The 20,008-nt window shown below is 40.4% G+C and overlaps 1 protein-coding gene and 1 long non-coding RNA gene across 2 annotated transcripts in view; one reads left to right on the top strand and one right to left on the bottom strand.

Moving 5' to 3' along the window:
- Positions 1–20,008, bottom strand: part of LOC110261071 (uncharacterized) — an 856,894-nt gene that overhangs the window by 424,396 nt on the left and 412,490 nt on the right. The window contains exon 4 of the mRNA XM_084969796.1: positions 3,274–3,336. Coding sequence (XP_084825922.1) covers positions 3,274–3,336 — 63 coding nt within the window. The remainder of the gene's footprint in view (positions 1–3,273; positions 3,337–20,008) is intronic.
- LOC146406357 (uncharacterized) overlaps positions 1–20,008 on the top strand; it is a 59,660-nt gene that overhangs the window by 14,794 nt on the left and 24,858 nt on the right. The gene's annotated exons all lie outside the window — the stretch shown is intronic.

Consider the following 20,008-nt stretch of genomic DNA (forward strand, 5'->3'; position numbering starts at 1 on the left):
CTTTTTTGGAGTTCTCTTCGTGGTGCAGTGGTTAATGAATCTGACTAGGAACCATGAGGTTGTGGGTTCGGTCCCTGGCCTTGCTCAGTGGGTTGATGATCCAGCATTGCCGTGAGCTGTGGTGTAGGTCGCAGACGCGGCTCGGATCCCACGTTGCTGTGGCTCTGGCGTAGGCTGGTGGCTTCAGCTCCAATTAGACCCCTAGTCTGGGAATCACCATATGCCGCAGGAGTGGCCCAAGAAATAGCAAAAAGACAAAAAAAAAAAAAAAAAAAAAAAAAAGAAAAGAAAATAAGCTCTTCAAAGACAGAGCCTCTACCTTGATTGTCTTTGCATCCCAGTGTTGAGCACGATTATTGACTCTTGGTAGGCGCTCAGTAAATATCTGCTGAGCTGAATGGAACTATCTTGAGTGAGTCCAATCCTGAAGACCCCCTATGTGCCCATGGTAATTCACTGTGCATTTATCCCTAAGCCCCTCACAGATGGGGCCTCTGAATGAGAGAATAGAGCAAATAAGAGATAGTGAACAGAAGCAAGGCTCACCTCAAAGGCTTCACAGAGCTTCTCCTAAAGAGAAAGGCTGAAAAGAAGGTCAGTTTGCAACATGTTTACAGTAAAATTACATTTTACACTATTTCTTGGCCTAGGACCTTGCTCTCCTGTCTCACTGCTGTTTGAAAACTCTATCAAGAAAGAGTTTGGGTTTCCATATCCTGCCCATTTCCTGACTCAAAAGAGAAAAAGGAAGAGGTTAAAAAAAAGGAAGAAAGATCAATGACACACAAAGCAAAAAGGTTAGATAACTACCCATCTATATAACATTCTCCCACAGCGGCTCTACAGATCTAATGAAAGTTTTTAGAATCCAAAGGAAAGTCACCAAGAACATTAGAATCTGCCTTCTAAGAGGACAAACTCTTTGTTTTCAGCTGGCAGAAGCATGTGGCTTCTGAACAAGTGTCAGCAGCTCTGGGTTCAACTCTTAGTTCCAGCCTGTCTAAGCTGTGGGGTCTCTGACAGTCAGTCTCACAAGTCCTCAAATTCCTTGATAGTAGGAGAACTGAGAGTGCCTTCCTGGCCTTCTTAAACCTTCCCTGAACACATCATACAATTCCTTTGTAGAAACCTCTTTAAGGGAACAGTCATATTGGATTCTAAGTATTTGTGTCATTGTTAGTCTGTCTGACTGAATTCTGAGAAATGGATGTCGGGTTTGCAGTTCAAGTTATCTCTGAGCCCCCAGTGCCTTGCACACCAGGTGCTCAATATTAATAATTGTTTCTAAAACAGATGCTGGGAAGTAATATTCAAGTTATCTAAAAGCTGGGCATTTGTGTAACTTCAATAATATACCCCAGCATCTTGGCACCCTCACGCTAAAAACTGGAGCTCTCAGAGAGAACTTTGCAGAGACCCTGCGAAGGGCTGAATGTATGAGTTGAATGGTACTCAGCACCCATAAATATGCTCTTATCTAGAAAAAGGGTCTTTCAGCCATAATTAAGAATCTCGAGATGAGATCATCCTGGAATATCTATATGGGCTCCAAAACCAATGATAAGTGTCCTTATGAGACAGAAGAGAAGAAGGCTATGAGAAGACAGAGGCAGAGAATAGAGCCAAGGAATCACAGTCAAGGAACACATGGTGCCACCTGAAGCAGGAAGAGGAAAGAAAGGATTCTCCAATAAAGCCTCTAGAAAGATCATAGCCTTGAGGACACATTGATCTTGGACTTCTATAAAAGAATAAATTTCTAGAATCATCCAAAATAAATTTGTATTGTTTTAAGCCACTAAATCTGTGGGAATTATGGCAGCTACATAGAGCCTCACTCCTCAAGGTTTATTTGTGCCTGATATGCACCCCCACTGCAGTGCCAGGGAGCTGGGACCTCCAGAAGCGACAGGTCCTTTCACCAGCCACCAGAGATCCTCAGAAGCCCAGTTTTCCTGTCATGAACATAGGTGATCAAAATTTCATCTGTTGTTTTTGACCACCAGCCTCTTAGAAAGAGACAGAGAATTCAGAATAATGTAATTTGTCATCCAGGGAAGTAACTAGATGAAAACTCACCAATTATTGGCTTGCCCAGCAAAGATAAATGAAAAATAATTATTGGAAGTAAGAAAAATTCTCCCAGAAATAGAGAGGGTCTCGTTTGTGAGACACTAGCCTCTGAGAAAGTTTCTGGTATGACACTGCTTCTCTGAATATTATTATGAATGCCTGCGGGTTTTATAATTTAAATCTGGCAAAGAAAAATTAACTTCCATGTTTTTTGTGTGTGACTGTCCCTTTGGTTTATATTTAACATTATCTAAACAGTCCCAGAGTGGCTGGTTGATTGCCTGTAAGCCTCAGTTTCTCCATCTATAAAACTGAGACAAACAATAGTTCCTATTTTACAAATATTTGGTAGAAGGAAACAAGATAATTTTGTAAATGGTTAGCAAAGTATTAAGAACATATTATCCAATTAGTACATATTATTCAATAGGTATACCATTATTATTATTACTATGATTGTTATCTGTATCAGAAGATGGTGAAGCAAAAGAACAAAATGGTTAAAGGCAGCATTTAAGCCCATAACTAGTAGGTTTTATGGTCTAAAAAATGGGACATGTGTTTCAAGATGTATTATGAATATCTCTGTTCAATCTCATTATGATATCTCTAAAATCTCACTTAAGGAAAAGGTCATAAATCTACATTTGGAGGCCTCAGCCATATGGCTCCTTCATGCAGGCTCTCTAGCCCTGTTCCTGGCCCTCTGAGGTACCTCATTTTAAAGGATCTGACTGAGGCCTAAGGATTTGCAGAAACAGATGTAGTTGCTAAATACCCTATGACCCTACAGTGCTCACAACTAGGCTGTGGCTAGCCCCTTGAATAACATAGAGATCAAAATACATGCTCAATAAATGTTTGGTGAGTGCGTGAGTAACTAGTCACGAATGACTGAGTGTTGGCACACTTCCTTCCTATATGAAAGAACTATTTTATGGGACATTATGACTTTCCTGATGCAGAAAAACAAAGGACAGAAAACAAAATGAAATTCAAAACTATGAACAGTTTGGATGCCCCACATAGGACTTTAAATTAGTCAGTTTTTCCAACACTGTTTCCTATCTCTTTACTGCTTAAGCTCTAACTGGAAAATGTAGTGAACTTTAAAAACACCAAAACACAAGCACAGAGTTCCATTTAATGTCTGCTTCTATGAGCCCTGCTAGCCTAGGACTGCAAGCCTAGGTCTCTTACCTTACAGGCAGAAGGTAGATTTGGAAGACCAATGTTATTCTATGAGATATGTTCTCGTATTCACTGTTTGGGACAAGAAAAGAAAAGATTCCAGTGTTCAATCTTGGATAATTTCTAAGATTATCTCATCTCTAAACTTGTTTATATAAGTTGTATCTTTATTAACTTGCTATATGACCTTGAGCAAGTCATTTAACTTCTCTGAGACTCTTGATAAAGTCCAAATTATATAGAATTTACTTCATCAGACTGTTGTGAGACTTCTATGAGAACAGCATTTAGTAAATGAATGATAAATTGCAGGGGCAGATCCAAATATTCTAGGGACCGAAACTAGCACAATCTGGAGAGCTTTCTCTAAGAAAAGGAATTTAAAATTTATTATGCATAAGGGTTTTAAAAAATTTTTTATTATAGTTAATTTACAATGTTCTGTCAATTTCTGCTGTATGAGCAAAGTGACCCAGTTATACTTACATATACATTCTTTTTCTCATATTATCTTCCATCATGTTCCATCACAAGTGATTGGATATAGTTCCCTGCACTATAGAGTAGGACCTCATTGCTTATCCACTCCAAATGCAATAGTTTGCATCTATACCCCAAACTACCAGTCCCTACCAGTCCCGCCCCCTCCCCCTTGGAAACCACAAGTCTGTTCTCCATGTCCGTGAGTTTGTTTCTGTTCTGTGGATAGGTTTACTTGTGCCATATTTTATTTATTTTTTATTTTTTTACATATAATGATTTTTATTTTTTTCATTATAGCTGGTTTACAGTGTTCTGTCAATTTTCTACTGTACAGCAAGGTGACCCAGTTACACCATATTTTAGATTCCAACTATAAATGTCATATGTTATTTGTCTCTCTTTCGTACTTCAATTAGTAGGCATCCAGTTACATCCATGTTGACGCAAATGGCATTATTTTGCACTTTTTTTTACTTTTTTTATTACTCAAATGAATTTATCACATCTGTAGTTGTATAATGATCATAACAATCTGATTTCACAGGATTTCCATCCCACAGCCCAAGCACATCCCCCCACCCCCCAAACTGTCTCCTCCGGAGACCATAAGTTTTTCAGTGTCTGTGAGTCAGCATCTGTTCTGCAAAGTTCAGCCTGTCCTTTTTTTCAGATACCACATGTCAGTGAAAGCATTTGATGTTGGTGTCTCATTGTATGGCTGACTTCACTTAGTGTGATAGTTTCTAGGTCCATCCATGTTGCTAAGAATGACAGTATTTCATTCCTTCGAATGGCTGAGTAATATCCCATTGTGTATATGTACCAGCTCTTCTTGATCCACTCCTCTGTCAATGGACATTTAGGTTGTTTCCATGTCTTGGCTATTGTAAATAGTGCTGCGCTGAACATTGCAGTACATGTGTCTTTGCGAGTCATGGTTTTCTCTGGATAGATGCCCAGGAGTGGGATTGCTGGGTCAAATGGTAGTTCTATGTTTAGTTTTCTGAGGCATCTCCATACTGCTTTCCACAGTGGTTGCACCAATTTACAATCCCACCAACAGTGTACAAGGGTTCCTTTTTCTCCACACCCTCTCCAGAACTTCTTGTTTGTAGACTTTTGGAGGATGGCCATTCTGGCTGGTGTAAGGTGGTACCTCACAGTGGGTTTGATTTGCATTTCTCTAATAATGAGTGATGTTGAACATCTCTTCATGTGTTTTTTTGGCCATCCGTATGTCTTCTTTGGAGAACTGTCTGTTTAGCTCTTCTGCCCATTCTTGGATGGGGTTGTTTGTTTTTTTGGTATGGAGCTGCAGAAGGTGTTTATAAATTTTGGAGATGGATCCCTTGTCAGTTGATTCATTTGCAAAGATTTTCTCCCATTCTGTGGGTTGTCTTTTTGTGTTGTTTAGGGTTTCCTTTGCTGTGCAGAAACTTTGAAGTTTAATTAAGTCCCATTTGTTTATTTTTGTTTTTATTGTCAATACTCTGATAGGTGGATCTGAGAAGATGTTGCTGTCGTTTATGTCAGAGAGTGTCTGGCCTATGTTTTCCTCTAAGAGTTTTATAGTGTCTGGTCTTATATCTAGGTCTTTAATCCATTTGGAGTTTATTTTTGTGTATGGTGTTAGGGAGTGCTCTAATTTCATTCTTTTACCTGTGGATGTCCAGTTTTCCCAGCACCACTTATTGAACAAGCTGTCCTTTCTCTGTTGTATAGCCTTGCCTTCTTTGTCGTAGATGAGTTGGCTGTAGGTGCATGGGTTTAATTCTGGGCTTTCTGTCCTGTTCCACTGATCTATATTTCTGTCTTTGTGCCAGTACCTTTATGGTTTTGATGACTGTTGCTTTGTAGTATAGTCTGAAGTCAGGGAGCCTGATTCCTCCAGCACCATTTCTCTTTTCCAGGATGTCTCTGGCTATTCTGGGTCTGTTGTGCTTCCAAACAAACTTGAAAATATTTTGTTCGAGCTCTGTGAAAAGTGTCCTTGGTAATTTGATGGGGATTGCATGGAATCTGTAGGTTGCCTTGGGTAGTATAGTCGTTTTGATAATATTGACTCTTCCAATCCAAGGGTATGGTATGTCTTTCCATCTATTTGTGTTATTTTTTTGATTTCTTTCATCAGTGGCTTGTAGTTTTCAGAGTACAGGTCTTTTGTCTCCTGAGGTAGGTTTACTCCTAGGTATTTCATTCTTTTGGATGCGATGGTAAATGGGATTGCTTCCCTAATTTCTCTTTCTGATCTTTCATTGTTAGTGTATAGAGATGCCATCAATTTCTGTGTATTAAGTTTGTATCATGTGACTTTGCCAAATTCGCGGATGAGCTGTAAGAGTTTTCTGGTAGAGTCTTTAGGATTCTCTAGGTATAGTATCATGTCATCTGCAAATAGGGATAGTTTTACTTCTTCCTTTCCAATTGGATTCCTTTTATTTCTTTTACTTCTCTGATTGCTGTGGCTAGGACTTCCAGAACTATGTTGAAGAGTAGTGGTAAGAGCAGACATCCTTGTCTTGTTCCTGATTGCAGTGGGAATTCTTTCAGCTTTTCACCATCGAGAATGATGTTCACTGTGGCTTTGTCATATACGGCCTTTATTATGTTGAGGTAGGTTCCCTCTCTGCCCACTTTCTGAAGGGTTTTTCTCAGAAATGGGTGTTGGATTTTGTCAATGGCTTTTTCTGTGTCTACTGAGAGGATCATATGGTTTTTATTCTTCAGTTTGTTGATGTGGTGTATCACACTGATGGATTTGTGGACATTGAAGAACCCTTGCATCCCTGGGATAAATCCCACTTGATCATGATGTACAATCCTTTTAATGCGTTGTTGGATGTGGTTTGCTAGTATTTTGTTGAGGATTTTTGCATCGATGTTCATCAGTGAAATTGGCCTGTAGTTTTCTTTTTTTGTGGTATCCTTGTCTGGTTTTGGTATGAGGGTGATGGTGGCCTCCTAGAATGAGTTTGGGAGAATCCCTTCCTCTGCAATTTTTTGAAATAGTTTCAGGAGGATAGGTGTTAGCTCTTCTCTAAATGTTTGCTAGAATTCGCCTGTGAAGCCGTCTGGTCCTGGACTTTTGTTTGTTGGAAATTTTTTAATCACCGTTTCGATTTCAGGTCTTGTGACTGGTCCATTCATCTTTTCTATTTCATCTTGGTTTAGTCTTGGAAGATTGTTCTTTTCTAAGAATTTGTCCATTTCTTCTAGGTTTTCCATTTTATTGACATATAGTTGCAGGTAGTAGTCTCTTATGATCCTGTTTATTTCTGTGATGTCCATTGTTACTTCTCCTTTTTCATTTCTAATTTTATTGATTTGAATCCTCTCTCTTTTTTGCTTGATAAGTCTGGCTAGGGATTTATTAATTTTTATGGCTGAGTAGTATTCCATTGTGTATATGAACCATGTGTTCTTAATCCATTCATCTGTAGGTGGACAATTAGGTTGTTTCCATGTCTTGTCTATTGTGAATAAGAATAATGGACAGACGCATGTAAATCAATGAAAGTGGAACACACCCTGACACCATGCACAAAAATAAACTCAAAATGGCTTAAAGACTTAAACATTAGAGAAGACATCATCAAACTTCTAGAAGAGAACATAGGCAAAACATTCTCTGATATTGACTGTACTAATGTTTTCTCTGGTCATCACCCAAGGCAACAGAAATAAAAGCAAAAATAAACAATTGGGACCTAATCAAACTGACAAAGCTTTTGCACAGCAAAGAAAACCATAAAAAAATATAGACAACCTATGGAATGGGAGAAAATAGTTTCAAATGATGCAACTGACAAGGGCTTAACCTCTAAAATATGCAAACAACTTATACAACTCAACAGCAAAAAAAACCCCAACAACCCAATTGAAAATTGGGCAAAAGACCTGATTAGACATTCCTCCAAAGAAGATATACAGATGGCCAACAAGCACAGGAAAAAATGCTCAGTTTCACTAATCATTAGAGAAATGCAAATCAAAGCTACTATGAGGTACCACCTCACACCTGTCAGAATGGCCATCATTAACAAGTCAACAAATAACAAATGCTGGAACTGGAAAGGGTGTGGAGAAAAGTGTGCCCTCCTTCCCTGTTGGTGTGAATGAATATTGGTACAACCACTATGGAAAACAGTATTGAAGTACCTCAGAAAACTAAATATAGAAGGACCATATGACCCAGCAGTCCCACTCTTGGTCATATATCTGGACAAAACTTTCCTTGAAAAAGGTACATGCACCCATATGTTCACCGCAGCACTATTCACAATAGCCAAGACATGGAAACAACCTAAAAGTCTATTGACAAATGAATATGGATTAAGAACATGTGGTACATATACACAATGGAATACTACTCAGCCATTAAAAAGAACAAAATAATGCCACTTGCAGCAACATGGATGGAACTAGGGACTCTCATGCTAAGTGATGTACAAGATTTTAAAAAGTGTCTGTGAAAGTGACAGTCCATAAATCCTAAGCTTCATAACAATGTTACTTTGAAAAAGGGGGTAATCAGATGATAATTGTTATAAGAATTATTAGGGCAAGCTCTTTTGGTCTTACTAGAAGCATATAGGCTAGAAGAGAGAATTTCTGACTATGCTGTAGTTGCTCAGAGAAAAGAAAGTATGGCATTTCCTATGAGGGTCCAAGGGACCCTTGCTGCCTAAATATCACTTTTTACTGAAGCTGGCCTCAGACCTCAAATTCTCTTCTATATGAACAACTCTAGCAGGCATGTCTCAGGGTGTGACTTAATCTGATTCAAATCAGTGTATATCTCTGGGATACACTCCAAGAAGACATTGTGTTTTTAACTGTGAGACTGAAGGAACATGAGGCAATATTCTGCATGCAAAGACTCATACAAAGAACACTCATTTGGCATTTTTTTGTATCCTGTCCTGTAACAACTCTTGCAATTTTGTCTTGCTATTTAAGTGAGTGTGAGTGTGTGTGTATGGGGGGGGGTGCTGTTGCTGTCAGGGATGATAATGATATCTCCTCGATAGAATGCTCAGCTCTTTGAGGGCACAAACCAGGTTGATTGTATCATATGATCCTACAGGCCCTGCTTTGTGCTATAAGCAAATGAGTATATAAGAAATAGAACACTCAGACTTTGCTATGGCCTCACATTGTTAGAAAGAGAAAACAGGGGAGTTACTGTCACTGTCATGGCACAGCGAAAACAAATTTGACTAGTATCCATGAGGATTATGGTTTGATCCCCGGCTTTGCTCAGTGGGTTGGGGATCTGGCGTTGCCATGACCTGTGGTATAGGTCGCAGATTTGACTCAGATCCTGCATTGCTGTGGCTGTGGCATAGGCTGGCAGCCATAGCTCTGATTCAACCCCTAGCCTGGGAACTTCCATATACCTTGGGTATGTCCCTAAAAAGCAAAATGAGAGAGAGAGAGAAAAGGGGGATGCTGGTGGAGGAACTAGGGAGGCTCTCAGAAAGGAGATCAAATTCAATCTTCACAAACTTAATTTCTCAGAATTAGAGCATTTCCTCCTAGATACAAAGCTCATTATTCCCACTTTTCTGCCTCATGTGTCAGTTAGGACTCCTAAGGAGAATTTGAGAGAGAGTCAGTGGGGTGATTTGCCAACCTGAAAAGGGAGGTGGTTCAAATCAGGGAGTGACTAAGAAAATGGCAGAGGTAGAAGAAATTGGAAGAGGATATGTTGCAACTCTGTTTTGAACTTCTCAGGAGGAAGGGAAAATGCCAGGGATACAGGAGCCCTACATGAGAGAATCTGGAGAAGTCCATTGCGTAGCATATGACTGGGGCCTTAAAGGCGCAAAATTGTGGAAAGTCACCAAGCACTGAACAGGGATAAAAGGGCAAACTCTGAGGGACCCACATGAAGGACTGGTTGCAGGGGAGCAGTACTACACTCAAAGCAGCCATGAACACTGACAATGGGGAGTGCAAATGCAGTGGAGGTGGACCCAGCAACCATTCCTACTTCCCACCAAAAGGATCCCACCCCTCCAGGGGTAGCAGTGTCCTGTGTTCCCTGTGCTTGGCTGCAGACTGCCTTTGTGTAGCCTGAAGTCGGTACCAGGAATGCTTACCCTCCGATCTTGACCTTTCTAGGGCACTCTTCCATCTCTCAAGATACCTCAAGACACCCCTTCTCAGCCTCTTGTCAACAGCCAGTTCATCTCAGTCTCTGAATCCTGTACCATCAGAGTTCTATCAGGGAAGCACAGCAACCATAACCTTTAAGAATAACCTCTTTCTCTCTTGGAATGGTGACCTTTTTGGACAATGGAGCAATGGAAGTAAGAAGGCCACTAAGCCAGCCAGTTAGACCAGCTGAATAATCAACCCTGGCAAACATGGCATGACTGACAACTAGAAGATGAACCTCTTTCCTATCCCAGCGCAAGATTATCTACATCCCTCATGTTATACCATATTTATACATCCCTTGTATTTATATCTCATATTTATACTACCCTTCTTGGCACTGTTATCCAAATATCTTGAGGCTTAGGCACATAGTAGGTATTCATCAAATCCTCATTGAACCAATTAGATTCCATTAGCTTTTTAAAAACTAGAAGACCTTAGGGGCTGGATGCAGAATGGAAGCCTCCCCTGCTATGGAAATTATCCCACTTCTCAGTGGGCTGATTTCTACATAACTACCACTTCATAGACTCCACCCCCACAAGGGCAAAGCTGGTACTTTAAAGAAACCTCATTTGGCACTAGGTAGCCCTGGATATTCCCTTTGCAGTATCTTCCCATTCTGACTGTCTCTTCCAGAGGGACCACTGGGGACTGCAAGAGACGACTGTCGACAACTGATAAATGCAGTCTTCAAAGCCACTCATCCATTCTTAATGGACAGCCCGTTAATTTGAGGTCTAGGTCATGAATTTGAATGCTATGCACTGAACACCTCTTCAGCAAGAAAACCAGGTTTTGCCTCAGGGTAAATGGTGATTCATTAATTGTAATTAAATTAGGCTGGTGGCTTAAACTGGATGTGACAAAATGAAAATCCCCATATAAAACCTGAGATGCATATCACAGGCCTTCTGTCAATAACATCTAGTTTTTGTCTAAGTGGATTTAAAGGGAACAAGATGCCTCTTCTTTAAGGAAAAAAAAAAAAGCTGCCTCAGTTAAAAAGGGAAATAAATAACTTTTGAATGCTTCTCTATTTCTTATTCATTTAAGTCCTGGTTCAGAAATCTTGAAAGACCAATAATAAGGATTTTAAGTCTCTTCTGCACAGATGGGAGTGGATCAGCAGCATCTCAGGTTCAGCTCCTCCTGGGTTGGTCATGAAGCTCATCTACCTATATCAATTTGGTCTCAGTGGATAATTTTAGTTTTCTTGGTACAAGCAAGACAGCTGCCTGTTTAGACAGTGGGTGTATGGGCTAAAATTGCTGGATGTAAGTCTGGGGTCCTGAGATCTTATTGCACTTCAGTCAGTAATTAGCTGTTAACTTTGGGACTCTTTATTCCTGAATTTCCTCACCTGTGAAATGAGAGTGAGATAAGTTCCCTCTTTTATAGTGAAAGAAAGTCAAGCAGAAATTAAATGTGAAACAATTAACTTGAAGATTCTCTTTGAACAGAGTCAGGGAGCATCACCTGCTGAGATCATAGCCCCATCTCTGAGCCCAAGGAATCTCAGAGGAACCTGGGTGATGGTAGAGCAAAGTCTGGAACTTGGGTTTGAATACCAGTTCAACTGGGTATTGTCTCAAGTCTCTTCCAAATGCAAAGCTTGTGAAAAGCAATACTTCCCATCATTCTATTGACTGAAATGAATCAAACTGAGTAAAATGTGAATGTTATACTATGGGAACTAAGGAATTATTATTTTCAAGAGGTGGTTAAACTTTTGTTACATGCCACTCAGCCAAGCTGAAGACATAGTTTGGTCTGAGTCAGGCAGTCATAAAATCTTCATGCCCAGTGAATAGAAATCAGACCATACCTTTTAAGAATGCCTCCAGTCTAACAGTCACAAACCCAAATGCTTTGGGGGACCAGGCATGAAATATAGATGAGTGAAGAGGGCCAGATGGGGCCTATGGCAAGCTGGACAAGTGGCAAGCATGCATCATCCCAGGGAGCAGCCGCTCAGTTTCAGCTAATTGTGGCCATAGGAAGTCTGGGATCAGCATAATAAAATTTTCTTTCATGGAAAGCCAGATATCCAGATGATCACATTTTAAGTAAAAAGCAAAATCCTAGTGCATCAGTCAGAGTTCGGTCCTAGAAGCAGAACCATCCTGAGTGGTATATATACAGGATTTTTAATAGGGATTAGACCTTACAACAATTTTGAGAGGTGGTAAAGAAGTCTCTGTAAGGCTATTGAACCTTATGTTGGACAGAACTTATGCAGGTCAGCTGGAATAGTAGCTAGAATTTTAAAAAAAAATGGATATGAAATAACAGACTACAAGAGCAGACTGGAAGCCAAGACTGTTTCTCAGTTATTCTAGTCTTGATGAGGCGGGTGACTTGCAGAAGCTGGCACCTTCCTCCATGAGGCTGAACTTACACCTGCCCAAAAAGGTGAGAGAAGAGATTTGTTGGGAGGTAGAGGAACTACAGGCCTGGATGCTGTCCTATGCTGACAAGGTGAGTCAGCAGATCAGCCACAAGCTGCATGTGCCGTCACAATGCCTAAGAGCCTTCAGAAAACGAAAAAGGCTGCTGCTTTACTTCACCTCCAACATCTTATGTAAATATTTCTTGTGGCCAACCAACCCAAAATCATACAAGAAAGAGAATTCCAGGACACACAGTTCCAACTTAGCAAAGCTAACAAAATATAAAGCCATCACAGTCCACTCATAACTTCCAGATAAAGACAATAGCAAAATCTAGCACGTTGTTAACTATTCTTCATCTAAACAAAAAATGCTAACCATCTCCACAAAAAAGGATACAGTGTCATTTTACTCATATTTGGATGATGTTTATCCTTCTAAGACTCCCTTTTTGATAGTCCATAATTTACATACTGGGCTATAAATTTAACTGCCAGTTTTATTGAGATATCATTGGTATACAGCATTTTATCAGTTTTAGGTGTACAATATAGTACCTTAATAAATATATATATTGCAAAATGATCACTACAATCAGCTTAGTCAACATCCACCACCTCACACAGTCACAATTTTTTTTTGTGATGAGATTAACATATTTTATGTTAGAGGGATGGGGAAAGGGAAGACAAAATTGGCTACTATATATATGCAAATATATTTAGAACAAAATATGGTACAAATGCTCATAACTATTACTGTTCTTGTTTCTGTAAATTGTCACATGATTTTACTTGATATTTATCAATATGTTCTCCTACTAACCATTCTATATTTCTTTGCTCCAGGTAAGCATCTTAGCTAGAGTTCTTCCTTAGCCAGAGATGTTCCTTGTCTGGTGAGGTGGCCTAAATCTTCATTCTTGAAGAGACTGGACCATTAACAGTCCTACCTCTCATGAGCTGTCAAAGTTTTCCATTGATTTTTACCACAGAGAAGCCTAGAAGGAGGATTTACAGTATACATTTTTGGAAGCATAGCAATATCCTTCCTCTAGGGGACCCAAATTTCTCCCTGTTCCAGGGGCTCTGGGTCTGCACTCTAGTTCAAATATGGGGCACAGTGGAGCTGAAACTTTCTATTGTGATAATTCAATCTGATTTCTGGTCACCAAACCCAGAGTTTTTCCTCTTATACAAAGTAAGTAGACTGCTTAATTCATTCAAAGCTAGATATACCATGACCAATTAGCCAAAGACAAAGATACCCTGTGTTCAGCATTTACAAATAACAGAATGTTGAAAATTCTGTGTATTCATCTTTGCACACTTGCAATCTTGTGCAAGCGGAAGGTTCATCTTTTTTTCACATGAAGACATAGAACATTTTCTTTTAGGGCCTCCTTGTTGCTGACTACCTTCTTATCTGGTGGTTTATCTGTCTCAAAGATTATTCTTCTAAGTCTACAATAATAATTAAAATAACAATCATGGCAATTTTTAGCACTTACTATTCTCTAAGCTCATTTCCTACAGTATCTCATTTAATCCTTAAAAGAGGCAAGAGTTATTATTCCTAGTTTATAGATAAGAAAATGCCCACAGGAGTTCCCGTCATGGTGCAGCAGAAACAAATCTGACTAGGAACCATGAGGTTTCGGGTTCAATCCCTGGCCTTGCTCAGTGGGTTAAGGATCCGGCATTGCCTTGAGCTGTGGTGTAGGCTGCAGACGCGGCTCGGATCCCGCGTTGCTGTGGCTCTGGCACAGGCTGGCAGCTACAGCTCCAATTAGACCCCTAGCCTGGGAACTTCCATATGCCACGTGTGAGGCGCTAAAAAGACAAAAAAGACCCCCCAAAAAATGCCCATAATTCCAGGACAGCACATACAGGTATAGGATCTGTGGTATAAAGAATATGAGACCTGAGCCAGAACTCATAGACAATGATTGACAGAGCCAGAGTTTAAACCTTCCTCTTCTTCCAAAAACCATTTCTCCTATATTATGACCCAGAGAAGAGAAAAAAGAAACTTGCACATCTATTTTAATAATTTTAAAAATTAATTTTATGGCTTGAAAAAAAACTATCCTACTAAAAAATGGTCAGAAGAACTGAATAGACATTTTATAAAGAGGAAATGCAGATGGCCAAGAGGTACATGAAAAGATGCTCAACATCACTAATCATCAAGGAAATGCAAATCAAAATCACAATATCACCTCACGCCTGTTAGAATGGCTATCAAAAAAGAATACACAAAACGATGTTGGCCAGGATGTGAAGAAAAGGGAATCTACCTACACTACTGGTGGGAATGTAAATTGGTACTGCCACAGTGGAAAACAATATTGAGAGTTCTCAAAGAACTAAAAATAGAACTAGTCTGTCTCCTTAGCACAGCTAGCAGCACGTCAGTCTCATAAAACCAGAACTACCATATGACTCAGTAACTCCACTTCTGGGTATATATCAAAAAAACCCCACCAAACACTAATTCAAAAAGATACATGCACGCCAGTGTTCATAGCAGCATTACTTACAGTCACCAAGGTATGGAAGCAACCTAAGCATTCATCAACAAATGAATGGATAAAGAAGATGTGGCATACACACACACACACACAACACAATGGAATACTCTCAGCCATAAAAAAGAATGAACTTTTGGTCATTTGCAGAAACATGGATGGATGTGGAGGTCATTATGCTAAGTGAATAAGTCAGATAGAGAAAGACAAAGACTGTATGATATTACTTCTATATGGAATCTTAAAATATAACGAACTAGAGAAGAAGCAGACTAACAGATATGGAGAACAAACTAGTGGTTACCAGTGGGGAGGAGTCAGAGGTAGGGGCAATATAGGGGTAGGTGATTTAAAAAGGGATTTCATGTGATTATATGAAATCATGTGTGAAATTTTTTTTTTAATTGTAGAATTTAAAGAATCTTTTATTCAATTAAAAAAAAAATATGGCTTGTCATAGGCACAAACCTAGTTGGAGACCAGATAAGCAATGGGAATCTTGAAAGCATGTAGACCAGATAGTTGAGCCAAATGGTTGTCCAAAGTTGTTTAAGATGTTCAGAAACTTGGAGTTATCTGGGAATAAGGGGAATTGAAACCTGATAGAATATTTTAAAAAATGTGAAGCGCTGTAGTCAATGTCAGAATTCTTGCCGTAGTGCTGCACCAGACCAAGCAGTCCAACCTTAAGTCAGCAGTAGTCAGGGTAACTGTACATGTATGTACTGACTTGTTCAGGACATTCCTGGTTTATCACTACTGACACAATGTCCCATTTTGTTTAACACATTTGGACTCTCAAATGTAGCCTGGTTTGTTTGAACAGTAAGTTACATGGAAACCAAAGGATCAGTATTAGAGAAGCTGGCCATTCCGCAGGTACAGAAATAACCTCTAGCACAGTTTCTACTCCCTGTTACTCCACCTCCCCTGGAGATAACTAAACCTAAGTGCACCCAACCAAGGATATGGATTTCAGGAAGCATGCAAGTCTGAGGAAGAATTTTTTGATAGTCTGGCTGACTAGGAGGCATATCATACCTAAAAATAAAGGTGCACTTCAAAATAGCAAATGCTTATGTTGTACTAATTATGTTCCAGGCATGATTAAAAGTGCTTTATGCTCTCAACACATTCAATAACCCTATGAGGTGAGTTATCAACCCCATTTTACAGATGAGAAACTGAGGAAGAGAGAGTTAAGTACTTCCTCCAAGATCACACAGCACACAACTAGTACATGGCAGAGACCAGATCTTGAACACACTAATTGGCTTCAGAACCCATGTTCTGCAGAGTCAGTTATGCTGCTTCTCACGCACCTGAATCTAGAGAAGCAAAACAAGAAAGGCCACTAAGGAGCACATTAGGCACTGTAAGTCTTCATCTCCCCTTAGGGGAAAGCATGTTCAACTTTAAAAAAGAGAGTTGTAATTCTTTTCCATGAATCAACATGGTACTCAGGGTGTGCTCAATGCCCCCATTCATAATGAGGTACTGATGGGTCTTGACTTATAAGGATTTGAAGATGGGGATGTTGAGTATGATCATTTGTGAAAGTCCTTTCTCTTTCTACATTGACAAATGTGTGTCAATCTAAGCTGTATTTCTAATCACATTGGTTTTAAGAAAACTTTTGAAATCCACTGACGTCAAGGGGCTTGTAGGGAGGGGATGGGGTAAGAGATAGGTAGATGACCCATTGCCTGGGGCCTCCAGAAGGTCCTTTGAGTGAGATGAATTTTGAAAGAATGAGAAAGGTAGCCCAGTACAGTTAATTTTAGATTCCAAAAGTCAGAACACTTGGAGCATCTGGCAACATTTGTGACATTTGGAACATCTGGGTAGTAGTGCTGTTCTAAGTTGCCATGTGGTATCAGATACCCCATGTCTTTCAAGCTTTCTAAGGAGCAAGGATAGACTAGATCCCAAAAGACTTGGAAATAATTTTTAAATGTTCTATAAATGTAATGATCCTAGATAGTGTCTTAGAGAAGGAAAGGAGAAAAGATGGATTTATCAGAAGAGTTGTGTTAAAATGCATCAGAAGAAACGGGGAGTTGGGCTGGCAAAATTAAAATCTGGATTCTTACAAAATTTTATTGTTTCATTGTTCACCATATGCATGCTTGATGTAAAGAAACTGAAGAGTTCACATCGTGACTCAGTGGTTAACGAATCCAACTAGGAACCATGAGGTTGCGGGTTCGATCCCTGGCCTTGCTCAGTGGGTTAAGGATCCAGAATTGCCATGAGTTGTGGTGTAGGTCGCAGACATGGCTCAGATCCCGTGTTGCTGTGGCTCTGGTGTAGGCCAGTGGCTACAGCTCCAATTAGACTCCTAGCCTGGGAGCCTCCATATGCCAGGGGAGCGGCCCTAGAAAAGGCAAAAAGGCAAAAAGACAAAAAGAAAAAAAAAAAAAAAAGAAAGAAAGAAACTAAAACACTGGTCCTCTTGCTCAGACGGTGAGTTTTACTACAACTCTGTTCACCAAGCCATCTTAAACTGCCTCTCAGATAACAATCACATCTCTCAGATTGTCAAGATATGTAGGTGACCATTAACTCTACCTGCCCTACAGCAGACACCATTGACTTCTGAGGAAGCAACCAGGTTGGATTTCTTACCAGGAATCCTGCCACCCTAGCTCCACATATGTCTTTATCTTTGAATGAAGCACTTGCAGAAATTCTACCTGAGGGACCTTTAAGTGGCAGGGCAAAATGAAGCAGTATCTCAGGAACAGTCAGCCTGGATGTGAGCCACAGCATCATCAGGCAGTTTTGGGAAGGGCTGAAGGGTCTTGAGTGTGCCACAGCCAGCTGACCACCTCAAATTCATGCTCCTTCCTCCTAGCGTCAGCTTGTTGCTAGGGAGTGGCTGCCCAGCCCAGGACTGATATTATAGTTTCCTGGCATCTATGTGTAACTGTGCAATTAATATTCATGAATGGAATATGGGCAGAAGTGATATGTGTCCTTTACAAGTCTAAATGAATAAGAAGCAGATGTGTCTTCCCCTTTCTCTGTTCCCCACCTGCCAGTGACTGGAAAAGACTGAAGAAGCAGGGGCCACAAGGTGGAAGGATCCTGGGTCCCTGAATGACAATGAAGAAGAAAGCTACCTGCCAGACAAATACATCTGCATTGGACTTTTGCACATATGAGAAAAACATACATTACTTTAAATCACTAAGACTCAGAAGTTGTTTGTTACAGCACTAAGTTAATATAGTCACTAACATAATTAGGAATCGAAACCCAGTAGGCCCCAGTGGAGTTCTCATTTTTGGCTTTGAAACAAAGGAGTTCTCAAAAACTCACATCCAGTTTAGTACTGCCTAGTCACAAATAAATGACAGTTGTATGTATTAAAAACCCCACTTCCTTTGGTCAATACAGTACCCTTTCACTTAGGCCTCTGTTAGAATCTTTTAACTCTTTCTATGCCACATTGTGCAAAGGGCAGAGGAGGAGAGGGAGTCCTCACACAGGAGTGCTCTAAGAGGAGCCTGAACCTTCCTTATCATCAAGGTCCACCCGGATTTGACAGTGTATGTTCCTGGGAAGCCTGAATTAATAGCTTTTCCCTTCCTTGAGGGAAACCTGGGTGAAAGTCACTGTGTTAAGACCCTTCCCATTCTCCCTTCCCATTCTCACTAGATAAGCTGTTTGGGGCTCCATCTTTGGGCTTAGATAATATAAAATGAAACAGATGACCATCAGTTGTGTCTCTTGATTTGGGTAAAAATTGAATGTTGATGAATGAGTGCCAAAGGGGAGGGGATATAATGTTATTCCTGAGTTAATCTTGATTTTAAAAATATCCCTGCTGGGGAAGATGCCTAAACATTATCTTCCTGGTTTCACCTCCAACTCCTGAAAGGAGTCCAGAAGTGATCAGCCCTTCCAGCTCCTTCCTGGAACAGGCCACTACAGTGCGTCTCAGAATTCTGGGCACTGGTCCATGAGGCCTGTGGGGCCACAACAAGGTGCATGTGCCCAGGTGTATGGGGCGCCCTCTCATCACAGCTGCCCATGACACCCAGGGGAGAGCAGCTACCTGCCTTTTTCTTGCTTATTCTCTTCCATGCTGAGCTACGTGGGGGAGAATAATTGCCTGCACTCTGAGCTCTGACATTCCCACATTCAAACACCTGCTTTCCCACTGTTCTCCAATAGGAAGACAATTTCTGCCACATTTAGTGTTTCCTTCACAGAAAACCTGCTGAGTAGAGAGACTCACTTTAGAAGAGACAGTTGGGGCCAGTGAATGTAGCCAGAACCTAAGAAGCATTTTGGAAGTCTGGTCAGTCTTTTACCCTCAGAGAAATAAGAACAGTGCTGGGCATTCCCCAGAGTTTGCTGCTCAGAAGGTAAAATTCTATGGAGCTGCTCACAACATCCTCTTCTCCCAAAAGGTCCCTGCCCTGTTAGCAGAAACAAATTAGGAGAGACTAAATCCAGTGAAGTGGAAAACCAAGTGATGGTCACTCAATGATACCATGCTGAATTTATCAGAAGCTTTTCCCAAGATTCTCAAGGTTATTCTGTTGTTACTAGAGAGCTGGGATCAATTAATGACTTTTAGGGTGTGCATTTTCATTCTAGATTATAAGATATGACACTGTTAATAGCAGTTATTAATCTTGGCAGAGTCAGGAGTTCCCATTGTGGCACAGTGGAAATGAATCTGACTAGGAACCATGAGGCTGAAGATTCGATTCCTGGTCTTGCTCAGTGTGTTAAGGATCCAGCACTGCCATGAGCTGTGGTGTAGGCTGAAGATGGGGTCAGATCCTGCATTGCTGTGGCTGTGGTGTAGGCTGGCAGCTGTAGCTCTGATTGGACCCCTAGCCTGGAAACCTCCATATGTTGTGTGGGTGTGGCCCTAAAAAGCAAAAAAAAAAAAAAAAAATTGGCAAGAGTCAGAGAGCCATTTTAGAGGCATCCCATGGGGGAGGGGCAGGCCAATATAGACTCTAAGACTTCCCTGTCTAGAAGTAAGCCAGTTAGTTCTCTTAAGAAACCATAGATAAAGGGAGGGTCAACTCTTACCACCTTCTTTTATTACTCCCAAAGAGCTAACCATTAGGTCTTAATACATTACTAATGTGTCTCAAATTCCTCTGTTTTTAAAAATGTTTATATTTCTTTCATTTTTTTTCTTTTT

The sequence above is a fragment of the Sus scrofa genome, chromosome 1 (genome assembly GCF_054392235.1).
Source record: "Sus scrofa isolate SSC_HxYL_T2T_F1_AM1 chromosome 1, Sscrofa_HxYL_maternal_Yorkshire_Landrace_v2.0, whole genome shotgun sequence".
NCBI lineage: Eukaryota > Metazoa > Chordata > Mammalia > Artiodactyla > Suidae > Sus > Sus scrofa.